The sequence below is a fragment of the Macaca nemestrina genome, chromosome 19 (assembly GCF_043159975.1).
Source record: "Macaca nemestrina isolate mMacNem1 chromosome 19, mMacNem.hap1, whole genome shotgun sequence".
Classification (NCBI taxonomy): domain Eukaryota; kingdom Metazoa; phylum Chordata; class Mammalia; order Primates; family Cercopithecidae; genus Macaca; species Macaca nemestrina.
In genome coordinates this window covers 41,680,100-41,703,891 of record NC_092143.1, presented here as the reverse complement: position 1 = coordinate 41,703,891, position 23,792 = coordinate 41,680,100, and the positions used below count along the sequence as shown (strand labels likewise).

The 23,792-nt window shown below is 43.9% G+C and overlaps 1 protein-coding gene across 4 annotated transcripts in view; it reads right to left on the bottom strand.

Annotated features, from left to right (window-relative positions):
• The window catches only part of LOC105489400 (myosin VB), a 389,540-nt gene that overhangs the window by 236,720 nt on the left and 129,028 nt on the right, over window positions 1-23,792 (bottom strand). For all 4 annotated transcript variants that reach the window (XM_011754158.3, XM_011754162.3, XM_011754161.3 and 1 more), the window contains exon 2: window positions 4,327-4,437. In XM_011754158.3, coding sequence (XP_011752460.2) covers window positions 4,327-4,437 — 111 coding nt within the window. The remainder of the gene's footprint in view (window positions 1-4,326; window positions 4,438-23,792) is intronic.

Here is a 23,792-nt window from a genome sequence, read left to right as displayed (position 1 = left end):
TAAGAAGCCTTGCTGGTTTCAGAAGGGTATCCCTCAGACATTCTGAGCTCTCTGGTTTTGCCAGATGTGTGCACAGCAGGCATTTAAGCTGCACTGAGTAGACAAGTGCTCTGCATTCTCAAGGTATATGAGTCTGAGTGCACCAATATGCAAGGACAATAGTCCTAGTGGTTCTGTGAGACTATAGCTTCTTGACATGAGGAACCATGTTTGATAGGACCTTGCTATAATGTCTTGATATGTTCAGTACCATCCTTAGACACAAGCAAGAGGGACCCCTTCCCTGACACTGTGTTGCAGAGGGCATTAAATATCACATAATATAAATTACTAAAGAACATATGGTGTGCCTCCGTCCTTGGGATCAACATTCAGTGCTGACACAGCATGACCTGAAATGCTCAACACCGCTCTGGTGCCTAACACCTTCAGGCCCCAGAGAAACACTTCTCCACACCTTGTCCTGTGTTCTTGAAACAAGACAACAGTGCCCAGTTGCCTTGAGGTTCATGGGTTAAAACACTGCCAGTACTGGAGAAACAATGCCAGTACTGGTGCTTTGGAGTGTGGGGAAGAATCAGGCAGCAAAGATGCTTAAGTAAGAGGGAGGACAAACTCATTATCTTTCCTTTCAGATAGCCCATGCAAAAGATCCTTTCATAATGGATTATCATTTTCTAATTGGGCTGAGGGTCCAAGTCCTTGCTTCTCCATGTGCTCTTGTCATGGTTCCAGGGGTGCTAAGTATTTGCAACCCCTGCAACATGACAGAGGAGGAATGCTTTGAAATACTGAACAATTTATACTACTCATGTGTTTACACATATGTGCAGGTATAACATGCCCAAACCAAGATAGTGATTCTACATATTGGCAGCTGGATAGAGACTGAATAGAATTGCAACTATATTTTTAAAACAGTAAATGTTCAAAAATGTTTTTAATTAAAAACATGAGATTTAAATAATTTGATAAAATATACTTTAAACAGATGTAGGGTTACATTCTCTTGCTCTGGCCCTCCAAATGTCAGGGTGGGCTTGGAAATACTGAGACGGTGGAGTTTGTTCGTCTTTGAAAAGCTCACATGCTCCCCTGTCTTCCTCTCATTCATGAATGCTAGATCAGGGCCTTGCCCAGAGGGAGTACTCATCATCAAGGTGGGTGATAGATAGTAGATACAAACTCAGCTGAAAAATGAAATTTAAATTAAAAACCATGGAAACAAGGAGAGTTTTCCCTGACACTAGAGGGCAGGAGTCAAGCAGTCAGAAAGGCAGGTGGGGCCAAGAGAGAGAAGGCCTGGCCTGCACAGAGGTGCTCCAAGCAGAGCATGCAGAAGCTACCTCATCACCAAGTTCCGCATCCCCTGAAAGCCTGATCCACTCTAAAAACAGTCTTGTGCTAAGAGTTGGCATGCCTAGATATCTTGTACCCATCACGGCTCTGGGGAGAAAAAGATGCTATTCCCCCAAGAAGTTTATCATCTTGTTGACTTCAATATGAAACATATTATGCCAGGTGAAATAAGACAGACACAAAAGGACAAATACTGTATGATTCCACTTCTATGAGGTACCTGGGATCATCAAACTCAGAAAGTAGAATGGAGTTTTCCAGGTGCTGTGAGGGGAGAAGAGATTGGGAAGTTGGTGTTTAAGGGGGACCAAGTTTCAGTTGTATAAGAGGAAGAGTTCTGAAGAAGGATAGTGGTGATGGTTACACAATGTGAATACCACTGAGTTGCTGCTGACTGCCACTGAATTTTACACTTAAAAATGGTTAGCATGGTAAATTTTATGCTACATATATTTTACTACGATAGAAATGAATGAATGCATGGATGAGCAAAAGAAAGAATGAAAAAATCTTTTAGAGGCACAGATAGAAGCTTGACTGTCTTGAAGAGGGGACAAGTTAGCAAGTAGGCAGAAGGTCCTATTATAAGTTAGAGGTCAGGAACATCATTGTCTTTCTGGAAGAGAATCTAACTGATGTTAATCCTTTGCTGATGCAGTGACACCCACACTACTGAACTTCAGGAGGAGGGAGGATGCACGAGGTTGGTTGGAAGAGGCTGCTGGGGCAGATTTTCCAGCCAGCATAGTACACCATGGATAATTTCAGCTTCAGAGGAGACTCTCTGCAAGCATTCAAAGTCTGGCCACGTAATTTCTGTGCTCCTGGCCTCTAGTCCACAGCTCCGCCAAGTCACTCGTAATGATAGCTCAGAGCTAGCCGTGGACAAGCCACTGCCCATGAGCAACCTGGACAGACTCAGATGTTCAGAGCCCATTATTTCTTGAGAGCTGCTAATCTCCAGCGCCAGGCTTCCCTTCCAATTACATGCTGCTCGGCCTTGCAGCAGGGGAAGGAGGGGATGGGGTCTGGGCAGCTGCCAGGATTAGTCATGCAGGGCCAAATTCATTTTCAGCAGGGTGGGTGAGCATCTGCTCTGTTTTAGCAACATGGCAGATCATTCCTCACTACCTCTGTACAACTTTTTAAAAACACCCACCCACTAGAAAAGATCAACTGAAATGAAATCTGCTGGAGTAGAGTAGAAGATATACCACTCAAGTGGGTGGACTAATTTCATTTTTTTTTCCCCCGGCGTGGGGTGGGAAGTTATTCAACATGGTAAACATAATTCCATCTGTTGGGAGTTGTGCTTGTCATCTCAAAAGCAAGAGGTGGCTAGCAAATGCTGCCTACTAGGAAGAGGAATGTGAGGGATGTATACCTCGGTACAGACGTTTTCTAACAAGCTCATGTTCCAGGTTTACCAAGTGGTATGCTTAAGTTGATACAAAACAGAAGTTAGTGGTAGGATGTTCAATCAACAAGTTAATCACCAACCATCTAGAAAAGGAGACAAGACCAATAATAGGCAGGAAATGATCAAAGGACAGAGGATATGGTACACACTTGTAGTGCTGTTGCCATTCAGAGAGGAAATAGTCTCTCCAACCCAAACCTTTTCTCCAAGCAATGACTGTTCTGCAGCCCAAACTCAATCCGTCCCAAAGTCGATTCTTAATTTGTTACCAACCATTTTGTTCCAAACCTATTTTTCTCCCAGTCGTCTCCCCCACGGTAAAGGCTGCATGAACTACTTCTGCCTGCATCCTCAGGCTGAAGCCACCCAACCATCCCTTCCCTGACAGCTCCCAGATGCACTGGCCTCCTTCTCTTTCCTGGAACACGACAAGGTCTCAGGGCTTTGGCACACACAGTTCCTGCCTGGGACACTCTACTCCTGGTCACTGCACCCTGAATCTTCCATGTCCAGCTCCTTCTCAAAACCCCCTCTCCTCAAGAGGAGTCCCACCCAGCTCCTCCGGGGGCTGAGGCAGGAAGAGGATCACTTGAGCCCAGGAGTTTGAGGCCCACCTGGGCAACACAGGGAGATCCCATCTCTTTAAAAAGAGTGGGTTCCTTTTCTCTCCTATACCTCCTGCACTCACTTCCATGCCTACTGCCATTTATCATAATACTTTGTCTCACTTTCGTATTCATGTTCACTGCTCCCCTTTAGCACTGAGCTATCTGAAACAGCATGGCCTTCACCCATCTGCCCCTGGGACCTGGCACAGCATATAGGGTGAGCATCCGTTATTTGTGAAATGCAACAGTTGCAGAGGCAGTGGTCACAAAAGGCTCATGAGAAGGTAAACTATATCAGACATATCAGGAGGAATAGAATTTCACAGTTACTACCTTGTCTGCCACTTGAAAGAAACAGCCCGAAGGTCAAAAAATAAAAAATGCTCACTACAGCAGCTAACACATAGGGAGCACTTATGTGCCAGGCACTATTTTAAGTATTTGCCACGTATTAACCCATCTTATTCTCAAAACAGCCCTAGATAAACTAGCACTCCCATTTTACAGATGAAGTAACAGGCACAGAAAGATTGAGAACTGATGTAAGGTCACAAAGCTAGTGATGGCTGAGCCAGGATCCCAACCCAGGCAGGCTGGCTCCAACCACTGTGCCCTGCAGGGACCCTTGTAGCAGCTCCTCTCCCTCACTTCCCAGTGAGGTCTCAACCTCCTGTTCCCTCCACTCCACTGAGAAGATTCCTGCCTTGACCACCAATGATCTCTCAGCTGCTAACCCCAATAAGCACTTATTTTTTGTGTGACATCCATAGAGCGGCTTCCTGGCTTAGCACTTTCACATACATCAAATAGCAACAAGAAAGAATCCAAGGGCTCAGGAGTTCCAATATCCAGGAAAAACTCCAGCCCACAATGTACTATCTACTCCTGTTCCTTGCACTCCTGAGCTCCCCCCACCCTCTGCCCAGGACTCGCTCTTACCGTTTCATCTTCCAGTCTGAGCTGCAGGCTCTTGTCTCCTTCTTTGTAGTCCTTGGTTAACTCAGCTGAGCGCCATACCTCATCAGGGTCAGGGATCCAGACCCTTGTGCACTGAAAGATTAAAACAGAAGAAACTTAGATACAGAACAAAGCTCTCAGATTTCTAAATGTGTGTCACTACCTAGAAAGGGCCCATCAGGAGAACTTCTAAAGCTATCTGCATGCATCTCCCCACCTTCTCATTTCAGGACACAACGTGATCCAATATCATGATAACGGGAACAACCCACAGGACTGGTAGCAGAAGGCACCTTTTAGATGTTAAAAGAACGCTGCAAATCAATGAAATCAAAATTCTACCCAAGAGACTGCTGAGCCTGCATTTGTTTATATACACCAGATATTGCACCATATCTCAAAGGGTGTTACAAAATAGCGATGTCAGAGGGAGTTATTTAGCAGGCTACAAACAAAACAGCACAGGCAAAAGCCAAGACAGTACAGCAAATGTTCAAAGCTTGGGAATCTCTGCTCTGATATTCTGCATTCAGAGACAGTCATTTTCCTGCAGAAGTGAAAGACAGTGGTCAGGAAATGGAAAGTGCATTTAAGTGTCCTCAAGTTGTCAGCCACCTCAATTTATCTGTCCACTCCTTTTCTTTTTTTCAGATGCGGTCTCACTCTGTTATCCAGGCTAGCATGCAGTGGTGTGATCACAGGTCACTGCAGCCTCCAACTCCTGTGATCCTCCCATCTCAGCCTCCCAAAGTGTTGGGATGACAGACAGGAGCCACCATGCCCGGCCTATTTGTCCATTCTTTAAGCCACAAACCCAAAACTTTCACTCACCCTCCCCAAGCAGCTATCCTGATTTGCAGATAAAGTCATTGAATAGGGCCAAGTTCAGGCAGGAAAGAACACAGCCCTTGGTAAAGCAGTGATACAGGATTAACTGTCAGTGACTTGCCCAGCACATTCTCAACATAACTAGGGGGTTCCCAGCCCTGTTTGCAGTCAGAATCACCTGGGGAGCCTGGAAAATATTAATTCTTGGCTGTACCTCAGACCACCTCAGTCAGGATCTGAGGTGACATAAAAGTTCCCAGAGACACTAACAAGTACTGAATGGCAGCATCTGGATCTCCTGGCATCCCACCGCACAGCTGTCAGAATTTCTGCATTTTCATCTCATAGGTAGGCAACTTCCACAGGGCCTATTTTCTGTAGAAGCTGTCAGTGTACAGGCACACACACATACATCTGGCTTCTTGGCCACAGAATATTATCAGGAAACCTGAAATAAATGGTTCTTTTGACCAAAAGCTCAACCAGAACATGTGCTTGGGTCAGCATCATCCACTTCACTCCTGGAGTGACAGCTGAGCACAGACCCTGGGCCAGTCTGTTAACTGTGCACATGCAGCCAGATGGCTTTATTTTGGTCCTTTTTTTTTTTTTTTTTTCAAAGCAGTGTTTTCCTCCAGGTAATCAGAGGCCTTTTTTTCTTTTAAAAGCAAGATCCTGACCCCTCCTACACTTGCCTCTAATTCACTATGGAGCAGTGAAAGTTGTAAGGCAATAGAATCAGAATACCAGTCAATGAGAAAGCAAACATCGACCACTTTGCATCCTTGACATCCCAACTCAGGGTACAAGCCAAAGTCATCTGTTTCATTACTAAGAAACAAATTCACAGAATCTTAACCTTCTTCCTGCTTCTTGAGCCTGCTGCCTTATGGCAAGATATTGCCATATCTTTATAGTAAAATAATATAGAGCTTTATAATAACAAAGAGCTTTATAGCATCTGAGAGCTCCCGAATAAAATATAAAGAAGGTTCTGAGATACCTCCAGAGAAAACTTTTGGAGCATTTGCTGACCTTAACTGTCAACATTTCTTCTACCCCCAGGTGTCCTCACTTTCTCCACTATCGTTTAAGCCCACCATCCATCCAGCTGTGATGACCTGTAAGCTCCTGTCCCTAAGCTTCACGTGAGTGCCCATCCTTCAGCCTCACCACAGCTCTCTCATCACTGAGTTCCACTCCTGAGACTCCCCCTTCAGCCAGCACACCCAAGAAATTTTACCTAAAGCAAAGTCTCCACTCCGTGTAAATCATGTCAGGAATGGCTCAAGATAACAGAATGAGGAATAACCAGAAAGGAACAGAAAAATCCCAATAGGAACTGAACGGAGGTGATGTTGTGTAGATCCTGGAAGCCAGGGAGCCCAGTCCCAGCTCAGCCAAGGACTCTGATGGCCATCACCCTGTGGCCCATATGCCACTCATGGAGTGGTTAGTTGCATCTAGCACTGAAGAATCTCATTGCCTGGCTCAATCTCAACTTTTATTGTAGGGGAGTTCATGTACCTTTCTAGTTATATAAATCTCTCTAAAGAGACTGAGAACACCTGGTAGGCATACAATTGGCTTCTCATGTTGTCCCACACCCACAAAAACTACCACAACATAAGGGGCACAGTGGGACTCCAATGTTACTTTAGCTCTTTGCTCCTCCAAGTGAGGACCTCAGCATCGTCATCACCTAGGAGCAGGTTATAAGCGTAGAATTTCAGCTTCCCCCAGACTCACTGTATCAGAATCCTCATACTAACTGCTTACTCTTCCATTACTGCAACATCATCTCACTCTTCCCGCCTTTGAGAATACATCAGCAAACTACAGTTGTGGGACAAATCTAGCACACTGCCTGTGTTGCCTGTTTTTGTACAGCCCATGAGTTAAGAATGGTTGAAAAAAGCTCAAAAGAAGGATATTCACGTAACATGAAAAAAATTACATGAAAGTCAAATTCTGATGCCCATAAATCAAGTTTCCTGTGAACACAGCCACATTCATTCATTCATTGATATATTATCTATGTAATACTTTCACATTTTAATGCTAGGATTGAAGGCCAGGTACAGTGGTTCATGCCTATCATTCTAGCATTTTGGGAGCAGAGGCAGGAAGATCATTTGAGGATAGGAGTTTGAGACTGGCCTGGGCAACATAGCAAGACCCTGTCTCTACAAAACTTAAAAAAAAAAAAAAAGAAAAAAAAAGCCAGATGTGGTGGTGCATGCTTGTAGTCCTAGCTATTCAGAAGGCTGAGGCATGAGGGTCCCTGGAGCCAAGAAGCTCAAGGTTACAGTGAGCTATGATTGTGCCACTGCACTCCAGCCTGGACAACAAAATGAGACTCTGTCTCAAAAAACAAAAAGTAATGACAGAGACTCTATGGTTCAAAGCCATTTAAAAAACATAGTAGGCCAGGCACAATGGCTCACACCTGTAATCCCAGCACTTTGGGAAGTCGAGGTGGGCATATCATTTGAGCTCAGGAGTTCGAAACCAGCCTGGCCAACACGGCAAAACCCCATCTCTACTAAAATTACAAAAATTAGTCATGCATGGTGGTGGGTGCCTGTAATCCCAGCTACTCGGGAGGCTGAAGCAGGAGAATTGCTTGAGTCTGGGAGGCAGAGGTTGCGTCAGCAGAGATCGTATCACTGCACTCCAGCCTGGGTGACAGAGCAAGACTCTGCCTCAGAGAAAACACACACACACACACACACACACACAGTAAAATGTTTACTCTCTGATCCTTTACAGGAAAGCATGCCAACCTCTGTCCTTGTACTTACTATTTCCTCAGGCCACAGTGCCCTTCCTCACTTGTCCATGTGAGCAGGGTCCAACTTCCAGCACCATCTCCTCACCGATAACTTCCTTCCCTGTTACCCATAGAGTTAGCCCTACCCAACTGTAACCTGCCACTATAAATTCTTCTATGATTAGCTTTCCTTCTGGTTTTGCAGTCATTTCTTTCACATTAGTTTCATCTCATTACAGCAAGGTCTTTCAAATCTACTGTTGGGCATCTTTGTATCCCTGTGATCTAGCACACCCTGGCATGGAACAGATGCTCACTAAATGTTCATGCTGAGTACAGGAATCAGTGAACAGAGAATGTTCATTCATGGGGCACCTGGTTTATACCTAAAACACATTGTGATAAGTACCATGTAACCAAGTACGAACACGGAGATCTAGCTCCTGAACCTAAGGGACGTATATCTAGTTGGGTCGATAACTCACATAAAAATATGCCCTAATGGGGTGATGTGACCAACTCCTAGGGAGAGTAACATCTATCCAGTGGAGAGAAGGAAGACAGGGAGAGAGGGGGAAACAAGTTAATGCCAACTTTGTTAGAGAGAAAGTTGGTAGCCAAATTCTTGCATGACGTTTAAAAGGATTTTCTATATGCAGATCTGATAAAGCAAACTTTAGACGCAAATCTAGTAAATATTTGGGCACAAGATATGTGTCTGGTCAATCTCTGCAATAAAGACACATGGACACACATTGAGATTACAGCAGTTCATTGTTAAATCAGAATGAAGTGAACCCTCTGTTCTGTGCAGGATGGTTCACAGCTGCCACCTCCCCGCTTGGCCTCCTCACTTTTATCTTACTTTATGGATTCTCAGCTTAAAGTGTCTATAAATTACTGAGCAGGGCAGTTTACCCAATGTCATTCATCCTGCATATAATGAGAAATTTATAGATCTTCCAAGAGAAATTTTAACCATAATCAAATTTTGCCTTACATGCTGGCTTTGCGAACAACCCCGCCAACCCACCACCTCAAGGAAGACGCATTACTTCTGTAATCAAGTACAAAGCAGTATATGATGAGTATAAAATATATGGCCAAGAAACAGACACGTGAACTAAGAAGGGAGAGACAAGACTACAGTAGCTGGGAAAGACCTGAGGAAGGCAGATGTGATCTGAGCTTTGGAGATGGAAAGATTCGGAGGGGAAGGGTTTCTTTTTGGAGCAATGAAAGTGTTTTGGTAACCAGACAGAGATAGTGGTTGCAAAACGCTGAATGTACTAAATGCCAAATTGTTCACTTTAAAATGGTTAGTTTTATATTATGTAAATTTTTTCTCAGTTTAAACACACACACACACACACTGTTCTGGTTGTAGAGAATGCAAACAGTATCCTGTACACGCTCTCTCCTGGCATCAGTTCTCATTACAAGTCTATGAAAAAGTAGTAAAATATTTTCACAGAAAGCCATTATTTTATGAGCCAGACAAACTCTCTAGAACCAATGATCTGTGTTGCCTCTTAATTTTTTCTCACCTTCAAGGAATGTCTTCAAACAAATCTGACCTCTACCAGATTTACTGTAAGCCAACAGACTGTAAGACAGACAAATTCACTCATACAACCCAATTACCATGCCACTCAATTTGTCACTATCCTATTTTAACAACACTTAATTCCATCATATCAAAGTAAATAAAAGAGCAAGTCTGACCTAATTATCAAAGGAAAGCTTGTGATTTTTGGAAAGTTCTTTTGAAAAGAGCCCCACATATTTCCTAGAGAAGGCAGATGCCTACATCAAATGTAAATGCATTAGTACCAAGCTATTCTCCAACCCTCTGTTCCTTTCTTCCACTGCAGGGCCAGCTCCAGCAGCTGTTCTCCTACATACGCGGCTGGAGGGAGTGGCCATCTATGACAAGAGCCTCAATCCTGACTACACATCAGAACCACCTAGGGAGCTTTCACAAATTCCCATGCCAGGCAACACCCCATCGTACTTTTAACAGTCTCTGGGGGTGGGAACCAGGTAGTGTTTTCTGAAGCTCCCCAGATGAATTCAATATGCAAACAAGTTGAAAATGTAATTCTGTGTGGCTGACTGGGTAACAGATTTGAAGGGTATCACAGACCCTCATGTGCTACAGGTCTCTCCCCACCAGTCTGTGGTTAAACATTAAACTCCAGCTTGCAGATTATTTCCCCAGAGCTAAAGAACTCTTTCCCAAAAAGCCCCAGCTAAAAGGCAAATACAGTGTTCAGAGGAGCACAGCATTTACCCATGTATATGAATTATCAGGCAGTATAGCACTGTGGTCAAGTGTGTGGGTTCTAGAGTCAGATAGCTTTGAGAAGGAATTCTAACCACCACTTAATAGCTTGTGTAAGTTGATGAATGGGTCTGAGCCTCAGTTTCCTTAGCTGAACAACAGGTAAAAGTTCTATCTACCTCGTGAAGTGTTCTAACAATTAAATGAGAGCCAACTATTAAAGCACATAAGTATTAGGCAATGATGATGATGATGGTGATATTACTATACAGTTTTGTCTAGAAATCCTGATGGGATTTTGGATAGAATTAGAAAATGAGAAAAGGAAAATAAGAAACCTAATGTGGTCCATGTTACTGGGATCGTTTAGATGTCCTGTAGGTCATAATACATGGGTAGCCATGCCTTACCTTAAAAATCAATACCTACTTCTACTCCAAAAACCTGAGAGAAGTGATTCTCAATGCTGGCTGGCATATAACAATTATCCGCAGATCTTCAGATCTTTAAAAAACAAAACCACTAACACCCATATCCCACACTTGAATAATTAAATCTCGGGGGGTAGGGCCCAAACACTGTATTTTTTAAAAACTTCCCACGTGATGAATGCACTGTCAGAATTCAAACTCCTATCTCAGAGTGAACCCCAGGTGCCAAGATGGACCTTCAGGGAAAAGAGAACAGGGACATTTGAAACCTGCACTCCCTGGAATTAATAATAATGCTACTTCCATCCCCTCCTACTAACATAAGTAATCTTAAGTATTTGCATCATTTCAACTTAGTTTCAAAACTGAGTTAGGATGAGCAGAGTTATCACTTCTCTTTTGTACAGGAGAAACCTGCGGGTTAAAAGTACTGAATAATTTGCCCAAGTTGCCAAGAGCTTAGTCAAAAGCAGGCCTGGAGAAAAGACCTCAGGCTGTAAGTCCTCCACTGTCTACCCCACTCCTGGAGAAATATTGATTTGCTTACAGCAGCCCAGAGTCCTGCTGAGCATGTATTTTCTACAGGTAAAGTGATTTGTAATTACATATGAAAAAAAAAGTACAAATGCCCATTAACAACGACACACCAAGTTAAGCCACAGGTAGTTTCAGCATTAAGCATCAGGCAGGCTGAAGTTTCAGTTGCAACAAAGCCTTGACCAGAAACAGAGTAGTCTGGGCAGAGTTCCCTGGGAATGGACAAAGGACCCCACAGCCTAACTTGATAACTGGCAGCATAAACTCCCTGTCCATTCCTGTGATTAGGGGACCAAGAACAAGAACACTGGTCTGTTCAGAAGAAAGAAGGAAGAAAAAACATTTCTAAACTAATAGTTTCATTTAACACCAGCAAAACAGCAGTTTCCCAAGTGGCTTGGTACCTGGAAGGATACTGCTGTGTTGTAGGAACTATGAAAACACCTTACCTAACTGTGCTTGCAAGAAGTGGGTCACACTCCACTCTTTTGCAAGGTAAGAATTTAGAAGATAAAGACTAAGCCTTGCACCCCCTCCAAGTAGAGCTTCTCACAATCATTTCTACAGGTACCACTGTCTGAAGGAGTGTTCATGGACCCAGACACCACATTCTGAAACCAGTGGTGGTGATTAGTCCTGCAAATTTGGGGAGCCCAAATCAAGAACATTCCCACTGGTATGCTGTTGGTCATCTTCCCTTCACATTTATTGGGCTGGGTTCCCACTATGGGAGACAGAAGAGCAAGGAGGTGAAGAGTCAGATATAGGGTGCTAGACCCCACTCCCATTATCAGGTAAGGGTCTACACGTCTGAGGCTGGGCTTCCTCAGGAGGCATTTCCTCATCTGGTGGAAATGTCTTCTGCACCAGGGTGGTTACGATTAAATAATGTATACAAAATATTTGGCCCAGTATCTGGCACATTTTAAGTGTTTAGTAGTTCTTACTATCGCAGGACTCAGGCCCTGGGAGGGAATAAAACCAGAGAGAACTCCCTCCAGGAACGCACAGATAGCCAAATAATCCCAACAGAACCATGCGCATATAAGTGTCATGGGAACAGAGAACCTCAGTGCTTCCAGATTATTTCCTGAGTTAATTCCTCCTCCCCCAGCGGCGAGTCATGCTTCTGAATTTCCGTTTACTCACTTCCATTAAAGGCTTTCTGATCCAGTAATAACCTTCCCCTTTCCCCAAATGCTTTCCACTGGAAAGCTCCCTGTAATTTAGAGCCACAAGGAATTACATGTAAATGTCCTGTTTGTCCAGAGCCCCTACATAACTAAAAATTAAGGTATGATTTCTGAGCCAATTAGGTAGATTCCCAAGTCTCACCCAGATGCCTCCCTATCTTGCTGCTGTTTTTCTTAAATGACAGAGAACCAGGGTAAGCAGAGCACTGGGAGAAAGAACTATAACATAATACACACACAGATGGGGACAGCAGAGAGCCACTGAGAACCTGGGGGGAGAGGAGAAAAAAGCAGAGAAGAAAGTCACTCTGATGTGGTAACTGCATAGTCACATAGCATGATTATAACAACATTCAACATTCCCTACCATTTAAATGAAACAAAAGTCAATTATAACCAAAAGGCAAATCCAAATGCTATAGGTATCATATCATCTCAACCCAGTTTCTTGAGAAAAGAGTCAACTTTCTGTGATACCTCATTGTGTCAGTCACAATTCCATCTTCTCTATCACACATTCTATATCTGTATTTGAAGCTAATAAAGAATCGAGTCTCCATGTGACTGATGAAGGCAAAATTTACCTGTTTACTGCCCTGCAAATGTAGTTTAACAGAGTAAGCAGTGTGTTCTCAAGTGATGAATTGACAAGATGGGAAGCGTTTGGTGTATGAGGAACGCTGAGGAGTCATTTTATCCAGCTGGTGTATACCAGTAGTATACTTGTTGGTGAGGGAAGCAGTGATAGCGGAGGCTTAGAAATACCTATCAAGCAGTGTGGTAATACTCTCACTTCAAGACTTCCCACGATCTACTTGGACAACAGACATATCAGTTTAGTACCTTCTGCATGTCCACTTCCAATGAACTTGGAGTGTAAATCCTTGAGTCTGAATTGAGCACAAGGGAACATTCTTTGGAGACTGTGAATGACCTACTGGCCTAAGTGGCAAGATCACTGAGAGCTCCTATTTAAAAAGGGGTGTGTCCACAGTAAGTCAACTTTTTAAGGCTGCAATGCAGAATCCATTTAACCTGCTTGCCAAAAAAACTAAAAAAGATTTCCTCAAAGCTAGTGCATATCATGCAGCTAAAGGATATGTCCAGATCCAATCAAGTAGCTAAAACTGTTAAAATCCTACTTCCATAATTCAGCTCCTAGACTCTCAATGCTCCCTAAACACAACAATCAAGTATATGAATTAAGCAATCTACTGTCATATTAAAAATCATTAAGTCACTTAAGATAGTTTTCCAGAGCATACCACCTTCATTTTAAAAGCTCATTGACATAATCCAACTTTTTAAATCCATATCTGATTCTATCACAGGATAGTTGTTTTCATCTTCATCCAGTGGATTTATATCCTCATCTCTATAAAAGACCAGTATATTGCTTTCCCCAGAGAAACAACCTTAACAGTTTATGATCACCATAACGCTTACTGAAAGGTCATAGCCCTATAAATATTTATGCAGTCTAAGTTTGCTTCTTTTTTCTTTTTAAAAACCTGTTCCATTACTTGACCTCTCTAAGCAACCAAAGCAAGCACTGACAGAAGTTATTTTAGGCTAAGTTCTCTTCTGCAAACCACTTCATTGACCAAAATAATTAAGAGAAAGCATAGGAGCACCACTCTTTCCTAAGAAATAACTTGGGGGAAACTGTACCTTGTATTTGAGTGCATGAGTTGGTTTTTCCTTACTCTGTCTTCAAGAGATGACATATCTCAGAACTTACCCACCTCACATGCTTGCATCTGGGACTCAAGTGAGCTCTCAGTTTTCCTTCCACAGGAGCATGTCAGTCTCCCCCATCTCCAATTATTCAAATACCTATCTTTGAAGCTGTTCAATAAACATTCAACTCCTGTATGTCCCTAATAGGCTACCAAGGCTTACAGACTGGAGCATGGACTCCAGTTCACCTAATCCTCTACAAGTATTTACTGAACACCTCTGCACAACAGCCAGGTACTGTGCGAGGTGCTGGACACAGTAAAGAGGAGACATGATGTCTTAGTCTGTTTTCACACTGCTATAAAGAAATACCAGAGCCTGGGTAACTTATATAGGAAAGAGGTTTCATTCACTCAGTTCTGCATGGCTAGGGAGGCCTCAGGAAACTTACAATCACAGTGGAAGGTGAAGCAGCAGTAAGCACCTTCTTCACAAAGTGACAGGAAAAGAAAAAGTGCAGGGGAAACTGCCACTTATAAAACCATCAGATCTCATGAGAACTCACTCACTGTATAGAAAGTAGCATGGGGAAAACCACCCCCGTGATCCAATCACCTCCCACCAGGTCCCTCCCTTGACATAGCGGGATTACAGTTCAAGATGAGACTTGGGTGAGGGGTACAGCCAAACCGTATCACAGGGCCCTTCAAGGATCCCAGACTACATGCACCTAATCTCCTGCAATGGTCATAACTGCATCAACAGCACCAACATTGACAGCATGTGACAGGGGACCCGACCCCTGTGGATCATCAGGAAAGGCCTCACTGAAGATGATTCAAGCTGAATCCTAGATGGATAAGGAGGTAGCTGGGCAAGACATGGAAGGGAGTGGTTTCCAGGCTGAGAGGATACCTGTGTGACAAGTCTGGGGCATCAAGGAGAAGGGCTTGCTAAGGAATTGAAAGAGGGCCAGTGTGGGTTGGACACAGAGGACAGTGGTGAAAGGGGCTCAGAATGACACTGGCAAAGGTGCAGAAGCCAGATCCAGTAGGTTCTTAGGGGTCACATTACAGATTTTTTTAAAGTATTCTATAGGCAATGGAAAACTACACATGAATTTCAAACATGGGAAAGGACATGGTCAAAACTACATGATAAAAATAACAGATTTACAGATGGAGTATATATGGAAGAATTATTCTCAGTATGATAGTTGAGTCTTGCAATGTGCATAACTCCAGTCCCTTTCCTTTGTCCTCATACGAGCACTAACAATGAAAGGAAATCATGGACATCATTTGTCCTACCACTATCCCCAAATAAACTGTCTTTGAAACTCTGCCCCTGAATATTTCTTTTATTTGGTACTTGTATCACTCCCGATTGCTAAACTGCCATTCCTACCATACTTCTGTAGAAATACACTTATAAAGTTTTGAAACCTCTTTATTCATATATTATTTCATGTATCATCAACCAGGTCTACCAACTTTTTTCCTTGCATTAGGCAATATGGAGCTAATTTGTTGTTTAAGAGGGTTGAATGGAAAAGTTTAATGCTAAGAATAGAGAAGAAATGTTCAGCCTAGGTACATTAGCAAAATGGCACAATAATACCATCTAAAATTCTAGGATATCAGAAGAAAGGAAAAAATGTTCCCAAATCAACACACACACTGAGCAGCAGCCATGAAACCAATTGTGACTTTCGAGCTAGGAAAGTTAAGTGGGTATCTGCTGCTTAAATTACTGTTACCCTAAGACCTTAAAAAGATGCCTCAGATTTCCAACCTGCTTTTGAGATGAATTACTAAGCAGACACTATCTATAATACGGCCTGCCTATTTGGAACCGAATCATTCTCTGGAGAGCTCTATCTAGTGTTAATATCAAACAAATAGAGCTGTCGGATAACCATAGATCCCCTAGGATGACCACAGCTACCTCAAACTCCTCTAGGCCAAATGAACATGTTTTAGACAGATTCAGGTGCAGCTTTATCCTGAAATGTCCTTTCATGTCCAGTTGAAAACTGTGTCTGCAACTTTAAAGATAACTGGCCTGACACTCTGTGTTCCTCATAAGAAAAGACTTAATAGAGTTTAGGAAGAGAGAAGCAGAGATGAGGTTGCGTGAAATGCACCCTTTATACACTCTACTATGAAGATGGAAGGGGGAATTCATCTTAATGAGAAAAGGTAAAATGAGAGATATACCCCATCTTCTCATTTTAAATCTCAATCTAAAACTGCAGAAAAAGAGAGGTGTCACTGTGAAAACCATTTGAGGAGTTATGAAGTAAATGGGAAGACAGGTTATATTTCCTGTTCCATCTGTACATGGATGAGTTATGGCCAGACCCAAGGGTTACAAGGAGAAGCCTTTGCCTGCTGCCTTCCTTCCTTCAACCCAAACCTGAGCAGCATGTACACACCCATTAGATGAGCAGTGCTGCCCTCAGACGCTGTTGTTCAGAGTCCCAGTTACCACTGCTACTGCTGTAGTTTGAATCTTTGTCCCTTCCAAATCTCATGTTGAAATTCAATCCCCAATATTGGAGATGGGACCTAACGGGGGATGTTTGGTCATGTGTGCAGACCCCTAATGAATAGATGAATGCCCTCCAGGGTGGAAGGCAGTGAGTTCTCACTCTTAGTTTCTGCAAGAGCCGATTGTTAAAAAGAGCCTGGCACCTCCCTGCTTCTCTTGCTTCCTCTCTTGCCATGTGATCTCCACAAATGCTGGCTCCCTTTTGCCTCCTGCCATGAGTGGAAGCAGCCTGGGGCCCTCTCCAGAAGCAGTTACTGGCACCATGCTTCTTGTACAGTCTGCAGAACCATGAGCCAAATACACCTGTTCTATCAACTACCCAGCCTCAGGTATTCCTTTATAGCAACAAAAAACGGCCTAAGACAGTTACTATTAAGAACAGTGACCCATGGGGACAGGTAACACAAAAGCACTCCAGTCTTGCCAGTGCTGTTTTCCTTACCAAGTATACACCACAGACATGTTCTAGAACACATATACATACATACATATATACACATACACATACTATACATACATAGATACACACACACACATACATACATACATATATATACACACACACACACACACACAACACTTTTAGAGTAGAAATAGTTTAAATCCAAAGCAGCTCAGAATCTCTGGGACAACATAAGCAAACCCTATTCCTCAATAAAATTCTCACTTTCTTACAGATGCCTTACATACTAGGTAGCCAATAAAGCTTTTGTCAAATATGTGAGATTAATAGTAGATATTAAAATAGGTCCACATCCCTATTTTAATAAGTGTACATCCCAGGTCTTAAAATAGAAACCCATACCAGGTGTTAAATCATCCAGGTTCTGGATACAGTCTGAGTCATACTATATTCTTTCCAGTACCACTTAGGTGTTAAAATAGGGACACATCCCAGATCTAGAGTGTTAGCTTTCCCCAGTGGCCCCTGCCAGTGCCCTGGCTCCAAGGCCTTCCTGGGGTCCAAGCCCCCATAGAGGAAAGCCTGGGAGAACATCACAAAGGACTGACCAAAACTCCTCCAATAAAGTTAAGTGATCCAAGTAGTCCCACCTTAAGTAAACTGGAAATGCATAGAAGAAAACAGAAGGAAAGAAAAGGAAGCACCCTGTTTCTGGACACAGGCCAAGTCACATTTATTCTTTTCAGGATGACTGAGAATAAGGAGCTGGAGATGTCAAGCAAAAGGCAACTGGGTCTTGGTGTGAAAGAAGTGTGGCTCTGGTCAACAGGTTACCAAGGCACATAGACCTCCCTCAGCATCCAAATAGCAAAATGGCATTGGACAAATCATTCACATTCTCCTGATCTTGGTTTTCCCAATCAGTAGGTTAACTAAATTAAGCTCTCAACACTCCATTTGCACTTATCATTTAACCACCTTCCTGCTTCCCGGTAAGACAGTTGCCCATGGCAACATCTTTAATGTCCACCTTTAATATATCCATGGAAAGGTTAAAGTTTGTGGCTGAACAGATAGGCTTCTCTCTAATCAGAGGAGAGACCACAGAAGTCAACTATTTTGGGGTTTGGTTTCAGAATAAGAAACTCTATCATTATTTAGCAGGTAAGGGAAAGAAGGCTCCCAGGAGGATCAGTGCCTAGCCCAGGAACACTCATCTATGGAGTCCAAAAACCGTCCTGGGTGCGAGTAGGAAATGGGTAAAAGGGCAACGTTCCCTGGTTAAAAAACATAGCAATAATAATAATCATTGGATGTTTAAAACATACCCCTTATTGGCCATTCCCTCTCCTGCTGTATCTACCATCTGCCTATGTTTAACAGAGAACCTTCTTATTTGGGTTGATGCTGAGCTCTGGAGTTTGTTTTCACCACTGATGTAAGGATGAGGAACAGCATCACGTCAGGACAGAGCTCCACCACTCACAGCAGGGATGTTAAGCACCACAACATTGGCAAAATTTTCCCTTCCAAGTCCCAACGTCCCATCCCCCGAGTCTTCAGTGTTGTGCAGCCTCGCCGTCCATTAGTCCACAGCTAGATGTGACACACTGTCCACTGTCCATTCACAGTATCCACCCTCTCACACTCATGTCTGAGCATGCTCATCCCCGTTGCCCTCACTCCTCAGGCTGGTACCGCTAGAAGAGCACGGTTTAGAGAGTAATTGCAGTTTTCAAAGGACTTATGCAAATAGTAATTCCTAGAATTCCATGAGACAGGAAGCACAGGGGTTCTCAGATACAGTTTACAGCTGAAAGACACTGAGATCCAGGAAGTTAAGGAACCTGGCTGTGCTCAGATCCCTAAAAAAAAAAACTGAACCCAGAAATAGACCTTGACTCCCCAGCCAGTGCTCCTTCTACTTCTCCAAGCCCTACCCAATATTCAAGTTTAATTGAAGAGTTCCAACCAATCACCAAGACCTGTTGGTTCAACCCCATTTATTCAGGCACCTAGAACATGCCAGATAACGTCGACATCAAACTCAAATTCAAGATCCACTCTCAATTTCCACTCTGCTACCTTAGTTCCAGACTTCACCTCTTACCTGAAATATTGCAATTTACTTTTTTTTTTTTTTTTTTGAGACAGGGTCTTACTCTGTCACCCAGGCTGGAGTGCAGGGGTGCGATCTTGGCTCACTGCAACCTCTGCCTCCTGGGTTCGAGCAATTCTCCTGCCTCAGCCTCCCGAGTAGACGGGATTACAGGCACCCACCACTATGCCTGGCTAATTTTTTTGTATTTTTAGTAGAGACAAGGTTTCACCATGTTTACCAGGCTAGTCTCGAACTCCTGACCTCACGTGATCTGCCTGCCTCAGCCTCCCAAAGTGCTGGGATTACAGGTGTGAGCCATCGTGCCCAGCTGCAATTTACTCTTAATTGGCCTTCCTGCAACCAATTTGTTCCCACTCCAACTGATTTTCTAGATCGCTTGCTTCTAGAGCAGTTCTCAACTGGGGTGGGGGGCAAAACTGTCCCCAGAGGACACGTGGCAATGTCTTCAGACATTTTTTATTATCACAAGGGTGGGGGAGGGGGTCCTACTGGCATCTGGTAGGTAGAGCTCAGGGATGCCACTATAACAACATACTGCAATGCACAGGACAGCCCTTGATAACAAATTATCCAGTCCAAATACCATTCACGCTACAGTTGAGAAATTCTGTTCCAGAATCATCTCAAGAACAAAAACACCCATCCTGCATACCATTCCCCTGCTTAAAAATGTCCACGGGATAAGTTCATACAAGACTGTTCCCAATTGGCCCAAATGACTTTTCTGGCCACATCCCCATCCTACCTGTGCCACCCAGCTCCCATACACCCCCACGCCCCCTGCCTGCATACCATCTCATCCCACACTCCAGCCACATTAACCTATTTTGAGACAGGATCTCATTCTGTCACCCAGGTGGGAGTGCAGTGGTGCAATCACTACTCATTGCAGCCTCAACCTCTGGGCTCAAGTGATCCTCCGGCCTCAGCCTCCTGGGTAGCTGGGACATTTGGGCCGATTGCGAACAGTCTTGTATGAACTTTTGTATTTTTTGTAGAGATGAAGTCCCCCTATGTTGCCTAGGCTGGTATCAAATTCCTGGGCTCAAGCCATCCTCCCGCCTTGGCCTCCCCAAATACTGAGATTACAGGTGTGAGCCACTGCGCCCAGCACTCACCTATTTTAAGTCCTTCCTGAGCTTTCCTGCCAGTAGGCCTTGCTCATGCTGTTTCCTCTGCTGAAGACATCTTCCTCCCTTCCTCCACCTCCTCCAGTGCTATTTACCCTTTGAGGACCAGCATAACATTACTCCCTTTGTCAAGCCTGTTTGTTCATGCTTGCCCCAGGGGTCCCTCTGTGTTTTTACTATAAAAGCTTTGAATTCTACTACATTCATTTGTACAGATGTTTCTGTTCCCTCAAGGGTAGAGATAAAATGTTCATCGTGATGCCCTATGCATACAGGACAGTGCCTGCAAAGCACTGAAGCAGATGCTGAATGACGGACGCTTGCGCACACACACTCTAGCACTGTAGATTCTTCTCATAGCAAGAAGCTATGGCCTCTCGCCCACCAGAAAGGCTAAATATAGTACTATCTAAATGACCCATCAGCACAGGGCTGTCACCAGCTCGAGAACATCTGGGCACGAGGAAGAGCAGCACTGTCTTCAAACTCCAGCATAGAGTCTGACGACGCTGCACTTATCTCTGTAGAGTTAGCACAGCCATAGCTCCTGTAACTTCTAGGTCTCATCTGTCACGACTCCTGGTTCTGTGGGAATTTCTGGGTCCTACAGATTTAGAAAGCTCTGAAGCAATGGGTGTGTTAAATGAATACAGTGTTTTGTGTTTCTCTAAAACTAAATGGAAGAATGCCAAGAGCAGGATCCTCAGCACAGGCTTAAGAGCAATAGGGGAGCATCTGAGAGGAATTTCACTGAGTCCCAGGCTCCAGCCCCATTTCTGTTAATAGGAGACAAATCAACAGCTGACTTCTACAATGTGCTGCATAACACAGACCATCCAGCTTCCATCACTGGGGACAAGCAACCCTCTAAGACTTAGGCCAAAGAAAATAGGAGCTAGAAGTCATCAAGGTGTCCTTGGTACCACTAGACCCTGTTAATTCTCTAGGCACTCCCTTTGGAAGTTCTCCATGGGCTTCAGAAAACACTGATCTTAGTCCTGTGGGAACTGATGTTATGGAGGAGGGACACTCTGTGGTTGCCCAGACAAAAAGTGATTACAAGGTAGGAGACCACCCCTCATATCGTCTTATGCCCAATTTCTGCCTCCAAAGAAAGAAGTAAAAACGAAAAGGCAGAAATGAAATCCACAGGTAGACAGCCTGGCGCCGCACCCTGGGCCTGGTAGTTAAAGATGGACCCCTGACCTAATTGGTTCTGTTATCAATAGATTAGACATTGTATTGAAATGCACTGTGAAAATCTCTATCTTGTTTTGTTCCGATCTAATTACCGGTGCATGCAGCCCCCAGTCACGTACCCGCTGCTTGCTCAATCAATCACGACCCCCTCACACGCACCCTCTTAGAGTTGTGAGCCCTTAAAAGGGACAGGAATTGCTCACTCGGAGAGCTCGGCTCTTGAGACAGGAGTCTTGCCGATGTCCCCGCGGAATAAACCCCTTCTTTCTTTAACTTGGTGTCTGAGGAGTTTTGTCTGCGGCTCGTCCTGCTACAATTAGAGTACATTTGCAACTTACATAACCAGAAATCATTTTTAAAAAGAGAGAGAGAAAAAAAAACCCTAACATTTAGCCTCTGACCTGTGAGGACACAGAAAATAGGCCACAGTCTAGCTGAGGCTCTTCCCAAGCTTCAGGGATCCAGTCCAAAGTCTGTGGAGCAGCTGGTGAAAAAGCAGCCCCATTTATGTGGGAGAGAGACAAGAGTGACTAGGGAAGGGTATCACATTCAGGGAGTGTAGCCTGAGGGAAAATTGGAAATGGCGGTTGGTGGTGTGAATGCTGGCCCCAAACCTAACTGCTCTGTGTCCTGGGATAAACTGCTGGCCCATGTCCTTCCTCAGTTTCCTCATTTGTAGGAGCTGCCTATCTTACCTCACAAGGGCATCAAAAGAGAATAATTCCAATCAGATACTAAATACCTCATGGGGGCATGAGATGACACCACCAGGTACTACAGTGCATTCTAAGGTTTTTGCTAACAGTGCAGTTAAGCAGGCAAAGCATAACAACAGAAAACATTAACCATCAATGGAAAGCAAGCAGCAGGACACACAGTTATTGGATCAGCACAGGACTGCTTCTAGTGGGTGGAACCAGCCCACCGAGATGCAGACGGGGAGCTCCCACTGGAGGAAGGAAGAGTCCAGGAGGAAGTCCCAGAAGAGAATTTGGCCTGCATGACCAGAAGCAGAAGAGCAACCAGGGCTCACATTCCAGGCTGGAGCGTGCAAGGGGAAGGCCCAAGCAGGCCATCAGCTGGGTTGAAGCCAGGGATTTGTGGAAAGGTATGGTGAGAGGCAAGTTCCAAAAGGCAGGTTGGAGTTATATTGTAGCCAAAGATTTAATCCTAGCCAAGGGACTCTCACCTAATCCTTCACACAGGAGAAGCCAGAAGAAGTTGATTGAGAAGTTTAGAGATCTGGATAAAAGAAAGTATATTTATAACAATCAAGTATTATACAAATGCTAATTGTTATCATTGCTATTCTTGGTACCTGCTACTGAAATCGGTACCTTGTCAAGGGTCCCCAAATGGCAGAATAAAAACATTATAAACCACCATGAGGCATACCAGTAAATAATTTATATCAATTTTGTCACTCAACACAACTCTGCACCCAGATGGAACTGGCAAAATAAGAAAAGCCAAGGAAGCTAAGCAAATGAAATCAAACCCAAGTGAACTGGGAAGGACATACAAGCATCGTGAGAAGCCAGGTTCCCACAACAACTTGGCTTTCTTGACCATATTCCTGGCCTTCCTCCTTCCACACTGGCCGCCCATTTGCTGGGTAGTTCCCTGACTCCCCTCCTCCGTGCACTTTTTACTTAGCCCTGTCCCTTCTTCTGTGCATGTAACATAATTCTGCTGGGATCTTGTCCAGCTGCATGGCTGCTACCTCTCATGTATGCAGCTGAACCCCCCACTTTACCACTGAGTTCTCAACCCTCATATCCAACTCAGTGCCTTTATTTGCGTGTGTAACATGTAGATTGAAAGTTTAAAAAGTCAAAATTGAGCCCCTGAATCCTTTCCTACCCCTCACCTGTTTATTTCCTAGTCTCTCCCACCTCAGAAAATGATACCTCCATCTACTTTGTGGTTCAAGCAAAAGCCCAGAGATGTCATCCTGGCTTCCTATTTTTTTTACCCTATTATCTACATCCAATCCATTGGCAAGGCCTATTCACTCTACTACCAACAGGTATCTTGCAACTGATCCTTCTCCATTCACCCTGCCAACCCCCTCCTCTTCTAGACTGCTCCTGCTCCCTCTTACCTGGTCCCTGCTTCTGCTCTAAACCTCCACAAACCATGTGTATTAGTCCATTTTCACGCTGCTGATAAAGACATACCGGAGACTGGGAAGAAAAAGAGGTTTAATTGGACTTACAGTTCCACATGGCTGGGGAGGCTCAGAATCATGGCAAAAGGCATTTCTTACATGGCAGCAGCAAGAGCAAAATGAGGAAACAAAAGCAGAAAACCT